At 39.0% G+C, this 17,928-nt stretch overlaps 1 protein-coding gene across 1 annotated transcript; it reads left to right on the top strand.

The window, feature by feature from the left end:
- The first annotated feature begins 61 nt into the window (after positions 1–61).
- Positions 62–17,624, top strand: CHMP5 (charged multivesicular body protein 5). The gene is made up of 8 exons (XM_044265527.1): positions 62–224; positions 973–1,077; positions 2,441–2,487; positions 5,420–5,513; positions 5,648–5,719; positions 10,289–10,397; positions 13,116–13,228; positions 16,919–17,624. Exons 1-8 carry the CDS (start codon positions 156–158, stop codon positions 16,967–16,969), a joined length of 660 nt encoding a protein of 219 aa, XP_044121462.1. The 5' UTR covers positions 62–155; the 3' UTR covers positions 16,970–17,624.
- Positions 17,625–17,928: the final 304 nt, after the last annotated feature.

The following is a 17,928-nucleotide window of genomic DNA, read 5'->3' as shown; positions in this document are numbered from 1 at the left end:
GGCCGCGCTGAAAACCCGGAAAAAGAGTCGGGAAACGCCAATAAGCACATTGCGCTTGCGCAGGGGGGGCCGGAAGTCAAGGAGGAGGCGGAGGTGACTCTGCTTCCGTTTCTAGTTTTGCTTCAGTGTTTAGGTTTTCTTCGTGGTCGCCCAAGATGAACCGATTCTTCGGAAAAGCGAAACCCAAGGCTCCGCCGCCCAGCCTGACTGACTGCATTGGCACGGTGGGCACTTGACCACACGTAACTAGACCCAGGGACTCTGACACTCCCGACCCCGCCCACCCTTGGTTCCAGGCTCCTACTCGTCCATTCCATTCTCGGTTCCGGACACCTCGGGCCTCTCCACCTTATCTTCGTTCCTGTTACCCAAGTCATTCCTGACGCCACAAACCAGGAACCCCCTAACCCTGCTTGCAACCAATCCCCTCTGAGGCCCGCTGCCTTGTTTACTCGATTTTTCCTCCTGCCCCAACCAGCCATAGGCCCACATCGTTTCCATTTCGTCCAGCCCGACCCTTTCCCCCCTTTTGTCCTTCATCCCTCGCCCAGATCAGGATCCTCAACTTGATATCCTAGGTCAACGTATACGTACCCCAATCCTGGATCTCAGTAACAGGAAATTCAGGACTCTGGCCCCTCACATTAAGCCACCACCCTTTATTTAAGCGAACAGCAGTAGATTTACAGCCCTAGCCCATTTCACACACCTGGTTGAGTCCCCAGCCTGACTAGTCTCTGATTGTAGAAGAATGGCACCTCAGCCCAGTGGTTCCTGAATTCTTTTCTGCTCAAGCACACTTGAAAGGGGCCCTAGAATATGAGCATCTGAGGAGTGGAGTATAGTTATAAAGCCTCTCTGTGTTTGTGACTAGTAATCTCCCCCTGGTTGGGAACCACCTTCCCATCCTTCTTTCCTCTCCTGCCCCTTCTCATCTAAGTGTATTGTCCTAACTACTTCTGTTTTCTCAAGGTGGACAGCAGGGCAGAATCCATTGACAAGAAGATTTCTCGACTGGATGCTGAGCTTGTGAAGTATAAGGATCAGATCAAGAAGATGAGAGAGGGTCCTGCCAAGGTAAGGTAGGCGGCAGCTGCAGAAGTTGCTGCAGTAGCCTAATTTGAGCACCTCTGAAAGTAAGGCCCACTAGTAGTCTGGTAAGGAGAAAACATGTGAAGGTGTATCCTTCAAGGAGGCATCTTGATATGAGAGGAAGACTGAGGTTTAGTCTGGTGGAGAGAATTTTCTAACAGTTGTTCCAGAAGCATGTACAGGGAATTAATACATTCTTCTGAGAAGGTGGCAATCTCAGAACAGTGTGTTTGCCAGGCTGGTCAGGTTAGGTGGGTATAATAGACTGGTTAAGGAATGGCGTGCTGGGAAAATTGCTGAACTAGGCTTCTGGAGATCAGTGTTTTATTAATAACATCATCACTGTCTACTAGCTGTAGCCATCATAAATCACTTAATACCTTATTTTCCTCTTCTATTAGGTAGGAACAGAGATTACCATACTTAAGTGCATGGACTGTGGATACAGAGCTACTTTCTTTTTTTTCCCCATCTCTGTAACTTACTAACTATTTGAGCTAGGTTACTTAGTGTCATTGAACCTCAATTTCCCTATCTGTAAAATTGGGATAACACCTACTTTATAATGTGAAGATTAAATGAGGTAAATCATGTGACCCACCTAGCACTGTGTCTGGTACATAGAAACATTCAAAAATAATAAATGCTTGATATTATTATTATCATTTGTGAGATAATATCTGCTTTTCCTTCTTCACTGGAGGAGACAAATAATGATTTATGAAACAGTATAGGAAGGGAAGTGACAAGAGGCTTTTTTAAGCCATCTTAGTTGGATGGAATGAAGAGTGACCAGAGGCAGGAAAGCTCATCTAGACTTGAGATGAAAGCCTAAACCATGGTGGCAGTCAGGAAAATGACAGGAAAATCAGTTTGCAAGTGAGTTCTGAAAATCAGTAACAAGAATGCTACATGAAGAGACAGAGGAAATACAAGGTTGATATAAAGCTTCTTAACCTAGAAAAGGGAAAGATTGGTGGGACCATTGTTAATATTGGTGAGAGCAAGTTGAGGATTTGGGGCATGTTGCGTTTGAGTGGATAGCAAGATGTCCAAGTTGAGAATCTCCCTTAGGCAACTGGGTGTACAAATAGGCAGTATTAGGGGTCACCATGGAGCAACTATGCACTAAAGGGAGTGCAATTCAGTACCCTGAGATGTAGGATCCAAAGACAGAGACGAGCTGAGGCTTAAAGACTGTGCTTGGGAGGTGAAGAAGAGTCCAGGAGCTATTCTGTCTACGACTTTGAAGAAGAAAGTAGATGTGTAAGTCCAAGGATATGGGATATTTCTTATACTATATGTGTGTTTTCTACTTCTTTTAATTAAAATCTGTTTTTCTCCCCAGAATATGGTCAAACAGAAAGCCTTGAGGGTTTTAAAGCAAAAGCGGATGTAAGTTATAAGTGTGATGTCCTTTCCTCCAGCAGGTTTAACTAAAAGGGAAATGGTCTTTTATTCCTCAGTTTTTCATACTATTTTATAAGCATTCTTGATTTAGTTGCAAATTTCATTTATATATCTGGTGAGCTGGGTTTTTCTCCCCCTGCATGTTCAGCACTATTTGTCGCAGCATCCGTCTAACCAGAACTTTTTGCTATGATAAAGATGTTCGGTATTTATGCTGTTCAGTGCAGTAGCTCTTAGCCACATGTGGCCCTTGAGCACTTGAAAAGTGTTTAATAAATACTTTAAGTAGCCATATGTGGCTAGTGGCTTCTGTATTAAACCGCCCAGATCTATAGGGTTCTTCCATTATTTATTTAATTACAATAAGCCTTTTTGTTTGTCTGTAAAATTGAGAATCCTGAATACTTGTTCCCTCCCAACCAGAATAGATTTAAGGGTCCTTAATTTATTTTAGGTGACTATGTCTCATTGTTTGAGCAGAAGTCAAGTCGCATCTTTGGTGCTTACCCCTGTAAGCTGATGAGAACTTCTGCAGGTGTGCAGGGGTCAGATGTAAGCATCTTATAAGGAGCCAGAAAGGTTGTTGATATCTCTATTTTTATTTATATTTTATTTTAGGATTTTATTTATTTGACAGCCAGAGATCAGGAATAGGCAGAGAGGCAGGCGGGGGTGGGGGGCTGCTCCCTGCTGAGCAGAGAGCCTGATGTGGGACTCAATCCCAGGACCCCGGGATCATGACCCAAGCCAAAGGCAGAGGCTTTAACCCACTGAGCCTATTTTTATTTTTATTTTTAAAATGGGTTTTTATCAGATAACCACCTTCCTCCTTCTAAATTAGACAAAATTGGAAAAAGAAATTGATAATGGTGAGAGTATGGTAAAACTGTTCTTCATAGTAGGTGGCACTGCAATATTTAAGTAACTTTTTAACAAAGGGAATGTATATTCATCATAGATGCTTGGAAAATACATAAACATGAACAGAAGAAAAGAACATTTACCTAGATTCCTACTACCAGAAATAACCATTTCTTAGTTTCTTTTCTCTGCTTGTGCATGCGTGGAATCTGTGCATATAGCTTTTTTGAAGAAAAATTGTACTGTGTAAATATAGGTTGTCCCTTTCCACTTCACATTATATCGTGAGCATTTCTCTCCTTTTATACATTCTTTGGAAGCTTTAATGGGGTGGTGGTAATTCTACTACCATTTGCCTGCACTGTGAATTGACCAATTTTCTTCTGGTTGGATAGTTAGATGGTTTCTAAATACTATATAAAGACCATACTGACATAAATCTTTTGAGTAGTATCATACTTTGATATAAAACTTTATTTTATTTTATTTTTAAAGAGTTTATTTATTTATTTGACAGAGATCACAAGCAGGCAGAGAGGCAGGTGGGGGTCGGGGTGGGGGGAACCAGGCTTCCTGCTAAGCAGAGAGCCCAATGCGGGGCTCGATCCCAGGACCCTAGGATCATGACCTGAGCCAAAGGCAGAGGCTTTAACCCACTGAGCCACCCAGGAACCCCTAAAACTATTTTATTTATTTATTTTTATTTTTTTTATTTTTTTAATGATTTTTTATAGATTATTTATTTGATAGAGAGAGATCACAAGTAGGCAGAGAGGCAGGCAGAGAGAGAGAAGGGGGAAGCAGGCTCCCTGCTGAGCAGAGAGCCCAACATGGGGCTCAATCCCAGGACCCTGAGATCATGACCTGAGCTGAAGGCAGAGGCTTAATCCACTGAGCCACCCAGGAGCCCCCCCCAAAACTATTTAAAAAAAACATTTTGAGGGGCGCCTGGGTGGCTCAGTGGGTTAGGGCCTCTGCCTTCGACTCAGGTCATGATCTCAGCATCCTGGGATCGAGCCCCGCATCAGGCTCTCTGCTCAGCGGGGAGCCTGCTTCCATTCCTCTCCCTCTGCCTGCCTTTCTGCCTACTTAATCTCTCTGTCAAATAAATAAATAAAATCTTTAAAAAAAATTTTTTTTTGAGCACCACATATTACATCAGGCCAGATGAATTACCTAATTATGGATACAAGATTAATAAAATATAATACCTATCCTCAAGAACTTCAGTCTACTGGAAAACCGGTTTAGTTATATGTATGAAAAGCCTTAAATCTTGTCTTATCCTGGAGCACCTGAGTGGTTCATTCGGTTGAGTGTCTGCCTTTGGCTTGGATCATGATCTCCGGGGTCCTGGGTTTGATCCCCTCAATGCGCTCCCTGCTCAGCAGAGGGTTCTGCTTCTCCCTTTCCGTCTGCCTCTGCCCTTGCTTGTTCTCTCTCTGTATCTCTCTGTCTCAAATGAATAAATAAAATCTTTTAAAAAAAAGTCATCAGGGCGCCTGGGTGGCTCAGTGGGTTAAAGCCTCTGCCTTCAGCTCAGGTCATGATCTCAGGGTTCTGGGATCGAGCCCCACATCGGTCTCTTTGCTCAGCAGGGAGCCTGCTTCCTCCTCTCTCTCTGCATGCCTCTCTGCCTACTTGTGATCTCTCTGTCAAATAAATAAATAACATCTTTTAAAAAAATAAATAAATAAAACAAAAATCATCTTACCCTGTACCCCAAGAATTCCACTTTTGCGGATTGATCATAGGAAATCACTTGAAACATCATTAAGACACAATGAGGTTATATAGTAACATAGATAACAGCAAAGGCTATAATATTAAGTGGAAAATAGTCTCATAATTAAGATACAAAGACAAAAGACTGCCAGGGTACATCAAATGATATTTGTGTTAGAGTGATTGCATTGTTTTTGCTAGTTTTTCTGTATATTTAACTTTTTTAAGTTTTTTTTTTTTTAAAGGAAATTCCTATTTAGTGTTAGAGATACTTTCTTCCTGAGGATTTTTATCTTTCTTACATTTACCATTCTTAATTGATTTTAAAAAGGTATGAGCAGCAGCGGGACAATCTTGCCCAACAGTCATTTAACATGGAACAAGCCAATTACACCATCCAGTCATTGAAGGACACCAAGACCACGGTATTTCCATATCATCTTTTCCCATGATTTTATTTTATTTTCTTACTCTTTTGTTTTTTTTCCCACAATATTTAAAAGACAGTTTCACCAACATGGCTTCTGAAGACATTGTATTCTCTTTTATCTTTTTTTAGGTTGATGCTATGAAACTGGGAGTAAAGGAAATGAAGAAAGCATACAAGCAAGTGAAAATCGACCAGATTGAGGTGAGTTATATACTGGTTTCTGCACGAATGTACACGAGTTTGGAAAGAGTCTAAATGAATGTGTATGTGATGTAAACAACACAGAAGACTATCTGAATCTTGGGCTTGCCATTTACTAATAGAGTAACTTTGGGAAAGGGTACCAAATGTCTCTGTTTCCTTGTTAACACAAGGATCCTAATGCCACATATGGTTATTATGAGGATGAAATAAATGAGCTGGTGTGTCTATGCACACAATACCTGGCAAATAATAGACACTCAGTAAATAAGCTACCAGTTTCCTGTTACTTCTAATTCACTTAATGATTTTGAGTCTGTTTCCTCAGTTGTCAAGTAGTGATGTTGCTACCCATCCCCCAGGATTGTCACATGTATTAAATTGAAGATGTATATGTCAGGTGTTTGACACGGTTCCTGGAGCAGAGCTAGTTCCCTTTTCTAGTAATTCTCTTTAGATATTTAATAATAATGCCATTAGGTTCTTAAAATTAACATGTCTTTTTAGGTCATGCTTTACCTGGGAGATGAGCCCAGTGCACTTAGCTCCTCACCTCTGTCAGGTGAACTGCCTAGATGGCAGGCAGGGATAGCAGAGGGAGTGAGCGGGACCTATCAGAGGAAAGAGGCCTTTCTGCCAGAATGGTGGTGGTCTTTACTTTACCACCCCACTCTGGTAGAGTGTCTCTTTCTATGACGGCAGGGACTTGATTTTGTTCACTGTCATGCCTTGAACAATGCCTGGCCATAGTTGGTGCTCAGAAAGTTTTTTATGGATGATGAACAAATGAACAAGAGACTATTAAAGGAGCTAAAGCAGTCCTACCTGATTCAAGTTGTATTTGTTGGTTATTTACTATCTTCCTGGCATTTTACTGCCTCTGAAGAGGTAGTCTCCGAGAGTGCAGATCTAGAAGAGAGGGCGTTCCTCTGGTCTTACTTTTTTCAAGCACCCTGCCTTGGACTGCCCGTGGCTGTCTTTCTCTAATCCTCCACAAGTCTCTGCTTACATGGAGTTAGCTCAGTGACATGTTCCAAGTACATTTGGTGTACTTGGTGTACAAGTACATTTGTCTTATTTGTACAATACTATTTAATAATATAATGAAACTGAATTTTGTTTTCTGTTTATACAGTTCCTTATGTTTTAATTAGAGCTATTTAATGTCAGCAAGATAGAAATTGTGGTCTTTCTGGGATTTTTGTACGTCTCTCCATCTTTTATCTGTAGTTGTCTGTCTGGTTCTCTATCTAATTATCCTTTTCCTGTCTACTCGTTGATTTGCCCGTATGGCAGGTAGAGAGCTCCTTTCTCTCCCTTTTGGCCTGTGCGTCTTTGTGTGTTGTCAGATGGGCTATCCCTTTTGAATTTCATTTGTTTTCCTAAAATACTTTATAAAACATTTTCATTGTTTTATAATTCTCATGTTTTTGGTTTTTGCCTGTGTTCTCTGTTTCTAGCCTCCCTGTTTTTCAGTTTCTGCACATCAAATCTGTTGCTTGTGTTTGTTCATACTACTTTTATATTACTTATCTAATACTGCCTGTTAATTCTTTGTGTGATAATTGTGTGGGTGTGTGTGTGTTTGTGTCTTTCACAGAGTCTGTTGTGAGGAATCATGTCCACAAGGATACTTGTTCTGATGTGTGATAGCGTGCAGAAACTGACTTGATTAGCTTACTCTGTGTTTTGTTTTCACTTTTGTGTGGTTTTGTATCAGCCGGTGTTTCTCTATACAGCAGAATGTCACATGCGTACAGTGTGGTAGTTTGGCACTTGAAAACACAGAAAAGCATATTGTTTTCTTTTTCTTAAGGGTTTTTCATTTTATTTTCTGTCTTGTCTTCTTTAAATGGAAAAACAAACCTCCAATTTGGGGGCCAGGAGGAGTTCTCAGATGTTTTGCATTGCTCTAAATATTCTAAAGGATAAAGGGTGCCTGTTTGGACTTCTGCATTATCAACACTAGTCTGTTCCCTTTCTGTGGGAATTTAAGTTTATGACAAGCACATTATTACGCTGCATATCCTTTTTTTTTTTTTTTAAGATTTTGTTTATTTATTTATTTGAGAGAGAGAGAGCGTGAGCAAGAGAGCATGAAAGAGCACAAGCAGAGGGGGAACTGCAGAGAGAGAGGGAGAAGCAGACTCCCTGCTGAGCAGGGAGCCCTACATGGGGCTCAATCCCAGGACTGACCCCAGGATCATGACCTGAGCTGAAGGCAGATGCTTAATCAACTGAGCCACCCAGGCGCTCCTCTCTGCATATCTTTAATACAATGGAAGATATGTAGTATTAAGTGCTTATGTTTTACATTTATTACTGCAGTAAAGCCTTACAGAACCCTCTGAGGTAGGCCTGTTAGTAATCTCATTTTACAGATGAGAAAACTGGCTTAGAGACTTTCTCATTAAGTAAGGCAAAATTTGAGCTTTTATATGACTGATTCCAGGGTCTGTGCTCCTAGCCATTATATTAGCTGCCCTGTGTTATGTTGTAGCACTTCTCCGATTGAGTTTACATTATTTTTGGCCTTGTAGTTTTCTTTTTTTTTTTTTTTTTTAAGATTTATTTATTTATTTATTTTACAGAGAGAAATCACAAGTAGATGGAGAGGCAGGCAGAGAGAGAGAGAGGGAAGCAGGCTCCCTGCTGAGCAGAGAGCCCGATGCGGGGCTCGATCCCAGGACCCTGAGATCATGACCTGAGCCGAAGGCAGCGGCTTAACCCACTGAGCCACCCAGGCGCCCCTGGCCTTGTAGTTTTCCAATTAATCATGGGTAGATCATTCACAGATGACTTAGGCTCTCAGTCAGTTATTTTTTTTTTTTAAAGATTTTATTTATTTATTTGACAGAGAGAAATCACAAGTAGATGGAGAGGCAGGCAGAGAGAGAGAGAGAGGGAAGCAGGCTCCCTGCCGAGCAGAGACCCGATGCGGGACTCGATCCCAGGACCCTGAGATCATGACCTGAGCCGAAGGCAGCGGCTTAACCCACTGAGCCACCCAGGCGCCCCTCAGTCAGTTATTTTCACCAGCCTGGTTTCTGATTTTCACCAGCCTGGTTTCTGATATCAAACCTGTCCTGATTCCATTTCTGTTTCTCCAACCAGGGTGGGCCTAGGCTTAGTAGAACTTTTAGTACCACCCAGTTGTTTCCATTACTGTATTTTTCCCCTGTACAGTGTAGTCAGTCTTTAGCTGACTTGAGATGAATTTGCTTGTCTCTATTACCTGCTTTTCTCCATAAACTGGAAACATGTTGATAGTGTAGATGTTGCTGGAGTTAACGTTCTAGGTAAACTTTCTGTAATGACAGAGTGCTGATACGCATCTGTTCTTGCAATAGGACTTTGGATTTTCATGAGGCACCTTAAATTCAAATACAAGATGACTAATTTAATTATTTTTCTTAAGTTTATTTATGTTTTTGTAGTCATCTCTATACCTAGGTTGGTGTTCAGACACCTGAGTGGTGTTCAGACCCAAAACCCCAAGATCAAAGACCCACATGCTCTTTGAGCCAGCCAGGTCCCCCAATTTAATTCTTTTTTTTTTTTTTGAGTTTACATTTTATTACCAAAAAGGGAGGATTATTACCAAAAAGGGGTGCCGCGGTGGCTCAGTGGGTTAAGCCTCTGCCTTCAGCTCAGGTTGTGGTCTCAGGGTCCTGGGATCAAGCCCTGCATCGGGTTCTCTACTTGGCAGGGAGCCTGCTTCCCCCCCTCTCTCTACCTGCCTCTCTGCCTACTTGTGATTTATCTCTCTGTGTCAAATAAATAAATAAAAATTTTTTAAAAAGGTTTATGTGGGGCGCCTGGGTGGCTCAGTGGGTTAAGCCGCTGCCTTCGGCTCGGGTTATGATGTCAGGGTCCTGGGATCGAGTCCTGCGTCGGGCTCTCTGCTCAGCAGGGAGCCTGCTTCCCTCCCTCTCTGCCTGCCTCTCCATCTACTTGTGATTTCTCTCTGTCAAATAAATAAATAAAATCTTTAAAAAAAAAAAAAGGTTTATGTGGATCATTGGCATTCACAGTTATTGTTAGGGGAATCTTCAGTTTTATGATTTTTTATATAGAGCTTTTATTAAGCTCTCATATACTTTTAATTGGAAAGGACTTTCAGGAGTTACTGAGACCCATCCTTTAGAGGAATACGTGCTCCATTGTTGACTAAAAAGAATCAGTAGGCAAGGACTGGAGTAAGGGAAGGGAAGTAATAATTATTAAGAACTGATATGTACTCAGCATTTTATGCACATTATCTTTTTAAAAATTGTTTGTTTCTAAAATTCAGAGGAAAGAATAGGGTGGAGGGATAGTTAGAGGAAAATAGCAAGAAATGAACAGAAGGGGGCGCCTGGGTGGCTCAGTCAGTTAAGCGGCTGCTTTCCGCTCCAGTCATGGTCCCAGGGTCCTGGGATTGAGCCCCACATTGGGTTCCCTGCTCAGCAGGGAGTCTGCTTCTCCCTCTCCCTCTCACTCTGTGCTTTCTTTCTCTTAAATAAATAAATAAAATCTTAAAAAAAAAAAAAAGAAATGAATGAAAGTTGTCATATGTATTTCTTTAAGGATTTACAAGACCAGCTAGAAGACATGATGGAAGATGCCAATGAAATCCAAGAAGCGCTGAGCCGTAGTTATGGCACCCCAGAATTAGATGAAGATGACCTGGAAGCAGGTATGTTATGGGAAAAGCAATTAGGGGGGGAAAAGTTTCGGAGTCTGAAAGGAATGACTTCCTGGAACCTTTTCCCAAATGCTAGAGAAAATTCCTGTGATGGTTCTGTGAGAGTTAGTTTATGGCACAGTCTCTGGGCAAAGAGCTTGGGAGGCAGGCCTGTCAGATTTGCGTGACTCACCAACAACTCCAGGAAGAAAAAGCTACAGAAGTAGGGCGGGGCAAATGTCTCTGCTGACCTGGCCTTTCCCTGCCATTTTTCTTTGGATTTTATTCTCCCTCTTATTAGAGTCCTCTCCCTTAGAACAGCAAAGCAGATCAAGAAATAGTCACAGGCAAATACTTAGTGTGCATCTACCGAATGCTAGTTACTATGTTAGGTGCTAGGGGTTTAACATTGAAGAAAGCGGATACGATCCCTGCATCCATGAAGCTTCTCTAGCCAAGGGTAAGAAACTGCTTGTTTCAAGTAATTCATAGCAAGAACACAAACTGTTGGGAAGGAGAATTATGGGGTACTGTGGAGCACATAGCTGGGGAATTTAACCTGATTGGAAGTGGAGACAGGCATGATCCTGAGGATGAGTAGGGATTAGCAGGGAAAAAATGGGAGGCGTTGTTGAGTGGCCTCAGGGAGAGGAATCTTTACCCGGAGAAAACAAAAACACTGATTTGAAAAAATCCATACACCCCTATGTCTACAGCAGCATTATTTTTAATAGCCAAGACATGGAAACAGCCCAAGTAAGTGAAAATAAGTGAAGTAAGTCCAACAGAGAAAGACAAATATGATTTCACTTATATGTGGAATTTAAGAAACAAAGAAACAGACTCTTAACTATAGAGAACAAAGTGCTAGAGGGGTGGGTGGGGGGATAGGAGAAATAGGTGAAGGGGATTAAGCGTACACTTACCCGTGATGAGCACTGAGTACTACACTGAGTAATGTGTAGAATTGTTGAATCACTATATTGTATACCTGAAACTAATATAATAGTTAATTATACTGGAATTTAAAAAGTAACTAAAAATCTGAAAAAATGATAAGCGGTTAAGACTAAGTTGGTAATAGCAGAAACAAAAGTGAATATGAAAGGAGGGGGAGGTCAAAGTTGTATGTCAGTGTCAGCATGAGTAACTAGGTAGATGGCAAAAGCACCTCACACTGGATTTTCTGTCACATGATTACTGTGTCTCAGTTGTTCTCAGTTGTCCTCCTCCTCCTTCTTCTTCCTTTCCTCTTCTTCCTCCTCCTCCTCTCTCTCTCCCCCCTTGTTCACCCACCCCATTCCTTCTCTTCTCCAATTCTGTTTTTGCAGTATTTTTTTTTCCCCATTGATTTCTTTATTTTCCATCCTGAGTTTGCCCTGATGAATCTCTGTCTGGTATTGTCATTCCTCTTGGTCACTTCAACTCACTTTACTATAGATGTGTTTTTCTTTTCTTTTTTTTTTTAAGATTTTATTTATTTATTTGACAGAGATCACCAGTAGTCAGAGAGGCAGGCAGAGAGAGAGAGAGAAGGAAGCAGGCTCCCTGATGAGCAGAGAGCCCGATGTGGGGCTCGATCCCAGGACCCTGGGATCATGACCTGAGCCGAAGGCAGAGGCTTTAACCCACTGAGCCACCCAGGCGCCCTCTTTTTTTTTTTTTAAAGATTTTATTTATTTATTTGACACACAGAGATCACAGTAGGCAGAGAGATAGGCGGGGAGGCGGGGTGCAGGTTGCCAAGGAAGCGGGCCCCCTGCTGAGCAGAGAGCCTGATGCGGGGCTCAATCCCAGGACCCCGGGATCATGACCCGAGCCTAAGGCAGAGCCACCCAGGCGCCCCTACTGTAGACGTGTTTTTAAAGCCTGATTTCATATGATGGTTATCAGTAGACAACAATCTCTTGCCTCCTTTCACTGCCTCCTTCAAGTTCATTGATAAATGAGAGAGAATTTTATATATTTGTTGTTGTCCAGGTGTTCTAATTTGAATTGGCCAAGTGATAGCTATAGAATCTTCTCATGAAGAATAGGACCTTTAAACCTGTGGGGAATGGTTGTTTTGTTTGTTTTATTTTGATTTTTGTTTCTCATAGATTTTACCATGTTAGTTCCCTTGAAAGTTTCTTATAATGGTCATCTTTTATTTTTTATTTATTTATTATTATTATTATTATTATTTTAAGATTTTATTTATTTGTCAGAGAGAGAGGGAAAGAGAGCGAGCACAGGCAGACAGAATGGCAGGCAGAGGCAGAGGGAGAAGCAGGCTCCCTGCTGAGCAAGGAGCTCGATGTGGGACTCGATCCCAGGATGCTGGGATCATGACCTGAGCCGAAGGCAGCTGCTTAACCAACTGAGCCACCCAGGCGTCCCTATTTATTTTTATTATTATCTTTTAAAGATTTTATTTATTTATTTGACAGAGATCATAAGCAGGCAGAGAGAAAGGAAGGGAAGCAGGCTCCCCGGTGAGCAGAGAGCCGGATGCCAGGCTCTATCCCAGGACCCTGGGATCATGACTTGAGCCAAAGGCAGAGGCTTTAACCCACTGAGCCACCCAGGCACCCCAGTCATCTTTTATTTTGAAAATAGAAATTAATAATCCTTTTCCCTTTTTTTTTTAAAATTTTTATCTTATAGCAAATAATTTGGCTAACTTTCTTAACATTAGTTGCCAGTTTTCTTGTATAAATTTTACTGAAATGTTGACTATTTCAATCTCAGAGTTGGATGCCCTGGGTGATGAGCTTCTGGCTGATGAAGACAGCTCTTACTTGGATGAAGCAGCTTCTGCACCTGCAATTCCAGAAGGCGTTCCCACTGACACAAAGAATAAGGTGAAAGCTTTTTTTCTTTCCGTTAGCTCTGCAAAAAGGTAAGGGTTTTGTGCTTGGTCATCAGTCTGGGAATCTGCAAGGTAGTCTTAAGTTAGAACAAGGAAAGACTGTCTCAGTCATCATTTTGGGACCCTTTGCATTAAACTGCGGACCGGCTGTGTACATTGTGTCACTGAGGCCCGGGAGTGTTTTTATACATTAACAATTTGTATAATCGACATAATTACTCTTGTGAGTTTGCGCTGGGTCCCATTTATAGGTTTTAGACCGTGTTTCCTGGAAGAATATCACTAACACATGAACCATGCTAGGCAACGTCAAGGAGAGTCTGTCCTCCATACAAACTGCTTAGTTGCAGGGTGAAATTTTTAAATTTCAATTTAAATGAGGATTAAGAATTTAAATATAAAACTTAATGTAGAAAGGTTCTTATTTAGTAAGGTAAAGAATCAGGACACCGGAGTTTAAGTCTCAGTCCCATTACTAACTGACTGTGAGGCCTCGGCAAATCACTGTTTTGAATTCTTCTGTTCCTTGTATCTCTAAAATGCAGATAATTATAATAATCTCACATAACTTGTATAGACCCAAGTTAGACCTTATAATTAAAAGGACTTGGCGAGCGGCGCCTGGGAGGCTCAGCGGGTTGGGCTGCTGCCTTCGGCTCGGGTCATGATCTTGGGGTCCTGGGATCGAGTCCCGCATCGGGCTCTCTGCTCGGTGGGGAGCCTGCTTCCTCCTCTCTCTCTCTGCCTGCCTCTGCCTACTTGTGATCTCTCTCTGTCAAATGAATAAAATAAAAATCTAAAAAAAAAAAAAAAAAAAAAGGACTTGGCGAACTGAAAGCCCTGTCCAAAGCTGCATGGTTGTCATTATTATAAACAGATACAATTTTGTTACTTATGAAATCCTGTTCATTCCATCTTAGTTCCTGGTATAAATGTCATTTTTTTCTATTGCCATTTGTCCTGTGTTTGTATTATCTCCCAGTGTGCACACTAAGTGTACAGAATACTTGAGTGAGAGCCAGTCTCAGCTCTGCCTTTATTCACTGTGTGACTTGGAGCACAAAAAAATATATATTATATATATAATATATATAATGTTAATAATATATATAATATATTTTTTGTGCTCCAAAAAATATATTTTTATATTATTATTATAATATATAATATATATTATATAATATATATTTTTATATTATATATTTAAATATATATTTAAATATATTTTTTATATATAATTATATATAATTATATGTGTATATATTTATTTATTATTATATGTATACATATACATATATACATAAATTATATGTATATAATTATATATAATATATATTTATTATATTTATATTATATATTTTATATTATATTTATATAATATTTATTATATATTATATATAATATTATATATTTATTATTATGTGTATACATATACGTATTATATACATAAATTATATGTATATAATTATATATAATTATATGTGTATATAATATAATATCATGTATATGATATATATACTATAATATATTATAATATAATATTATATAATATATATAATATATATAATAAATATACATATATAATTATATATTATAATATATACATATATAATTTTATATATAATTTTATATAATATATAAATATATTATATAAATATATATATTTATATAATATATATAAATAATTATATATAATATGTAATAAATATACATATATAATCATATATTATAATATATACATATACATACATAATATATAATATATACATATATAATTTTATATTATATTTAATTATATTTATGATATAAATATAATTCTTATTTATTAATTATTATTATTATATAATATTATATAATAATATAATTATTAAATGTTATAATTTAATTATATTTAATATAACATATTTAATATATAATATTATATAATTATTTATATAAATATAATAAATATAAATAAATAATAAATATATATAAATGTATAATATAATTATATAATTAAAATATTTATGATATATTGTATTATAGTTATATGTTGTATAATATATATTATATATTAATATAATATTTTATATATTATATATATATTTTGTGCTCCAAGTCACACAGTGAATATATTCACTGTATGGATATTTTTAATATATGGATATGTATATTTTATATATATAATATATATTCACTTTATATATTATATATATATTATTTATATATAATAAACATATTTATTTATTTATTTATTTGAAAGAGAAATCGGGGTTGCGGGGGTGGGGGCAGTGCAGAGAGAGAGAGAATCCCGAAACAGATTCCTCACCACAGACCTGGACAACCCTGAGATCATGTCATGACCTGAGCTGAAACCAGAAGTCAGATGCTCAGCCTCCAACTGAGCCACCCAGAGGCCCTGACTTGGAGCAGATTAGAAATTCTTGTTTTCTGTCTGAACCTCATCAGTTTTTCCCACCTATGAAATGTGCAGAGCAAAAGGTAGAGAGTAGGTAGTTTCTCAGGTCCCTTGTAGCTAATTTCTATGAATGTGCATCTTCTCCTGCTGTACTCCTCCCTTCTTTTTTTTTTTTTTTTTTTTTTAAGATTTTATTTATTTATTTGACAGAGAGAGATCACAAGCAGGCAGAAAGGCAGGCAGAGAGAGAGGAGGAAGCAAGCTCCCTGCTGAACAGAGAGCCCGATGCGGGCCTCAATCCCAGGACCCTGAGATCATGACCTGAGCCGAAGGCAGTGGCTTAACCCACTGAGCCACCCAGGCGCCCTGTACTCCTCCCTTCTTGAGTCTAGAGTAATCTTACCTTTGTCTACCAGCCATTCTACCCCACCCCACCCCACCCCTGCCTCTGACATTTCAAGGTTCCTGGAGCATAGGTTGCTTTTTCTCAACATATCTGAAATAATTTTTGTTAATGCTACCTACCACAACTCAACCTTTTCAATCATTTATATTTCCATCTTCTATTTGTCACAGATTCCTGAGTTAAATGTGCTGTTGAGATGTGATTTCTTAATTAATAGTGGTATCACTGCCTGTAAGTTTGTAGTAAAGTACGATATGGAAGTAACTGCCTGTCCTAGGGCATTGCTCCTTTAAAGATTGGGAAAGCTACAAAAGGTAGTGGTTCACTTTAGGAATCAGAGTGAAAACGGGAATCTGGAGGCAGGGACTAACTCCTCAGCCTTTCCTCCCAGACCTTCCCAGCCCCCACTTCCCCTTCCTAGGTTTACTTTTTTTTTTTTTTTTTTAAGATTTTATTTATTTGAGGGAGAGACAGTGAGGGAACACAAGCAGGGGAACAGCAGGCAAAGGGAGAGGGAGAAGCAGGCTCCCTGCTGAGCAAGGAGCCCGATCTAGGGCCTGGGATCATGACCTGAGCCAAAGGCAGGTGCTTAACCAACTGAGCCACCCAAGTGCCCCGCCTTGGTTTACTCTTAAGTCTCTTTCTCTCTCACTCTTCCTTTACCCTGAAAACAACCACCCATTTTGAGTTTGTCCAGTCTTTCCTTGGTTTAATACGTCCCCCTTTACCTTTCATGAAAATGCTTTTTCATCTTCTTAGGGGTATTTTGGTGTTCATTGGTTAAACACTCAGAAAAGAGTTTTGACTACTAAATATTCGTAATCATTTGCTTTATCAATTGAAAAACAGTGGCACTGAACATTGCTTTCTTTTCACAGGATGGAGTCCTGGTGGATGAATTTGGATTGCCACAGATCCCTGCTTCATAGACTTGCATCATTCAAGTACATCGTGTAAAATAAACACATATTGTGGGACTAGGAAATATTTATCTTTCCAAATTTACCATAACAGATTTAGGTTTCTTTCCTTTCTTCAAAGGAAAGTTTAATTACATTGCTCTTTCATTTTTTTCCGTTAAAAGATTCATTGTTTGGGGGATGCTTTCTTCATACTAAAATTTTATTTCCTTTCTCTTAACGAAAGACTAACTTACTTAAAAGTATCAGTGACTATGTATGACTTGTTTTCATTTATTAATAATAATTTGAAATAAAACCAAGGAAAGGGAATCTTTAAATCCTGGGATAGTGTAACTCCACAATCTCAACCTGACCTTACAAATTGATAAGACAAAGATGAGATTATTAGGATGGTTCATACTATGATTCAGACCATTTTCTATTGTGGTATTATAGGTTGGTTCAAGTGATAGCCTTTTTTGATGAGTTTTGTTGTGTCTTGTGAGTAATTCATTACTATGTCTGATATTGGAATGGAATTATCACTACTATATCATGAGTGGATATTTTGATTCTGTGTTTCCCTCAGTATTACAGCCTGACTTGTAATCAATAATGACTATTTCTTGATATTTAATGTATAGGACATTTATTTATACTCAATAAATATTTTTCAAAAGGATATAATTTTAATAATATCACTTCAGCCTAAAACCTCTAGAAAAAAACTTAACATAGTTTTAATGTTGATTCGCCTAAAAACTCCACTATAGTAATCAAGTTTAAGTGTTAGCATCAGAGGAAGGAACAAAGAACAATCCAGGCCTGGGCCCTGATTTACCATCTGATAACTTCTAAGCAACCTACACACTTCGTTAAACTTCTTTTTCCTTATTAGTACAATCATGCTTACCTCAGAGGGCTTTTAAGAGGAATAATTGAGGTTATGGTCATGAGTACAGTTGACCCTTAAATAACACAGGTTT

This window comes from Neovison vison, chromosome 9 (genome assembly GCF_020171115.1).
Source record: "Neovison vison isolate M4711 chromosome 9, ASM_NN_V1, whole genome shotgun sequence".
Lineage (NCBI taxonomy): Eukaryota > Metazoa > Chordata > Mammalia > Carnivora > Mustelidae > Neogale > Neogale vison.
This window is presented reverse-complemented; position numbering and strand designations above follow the sequence as displayed.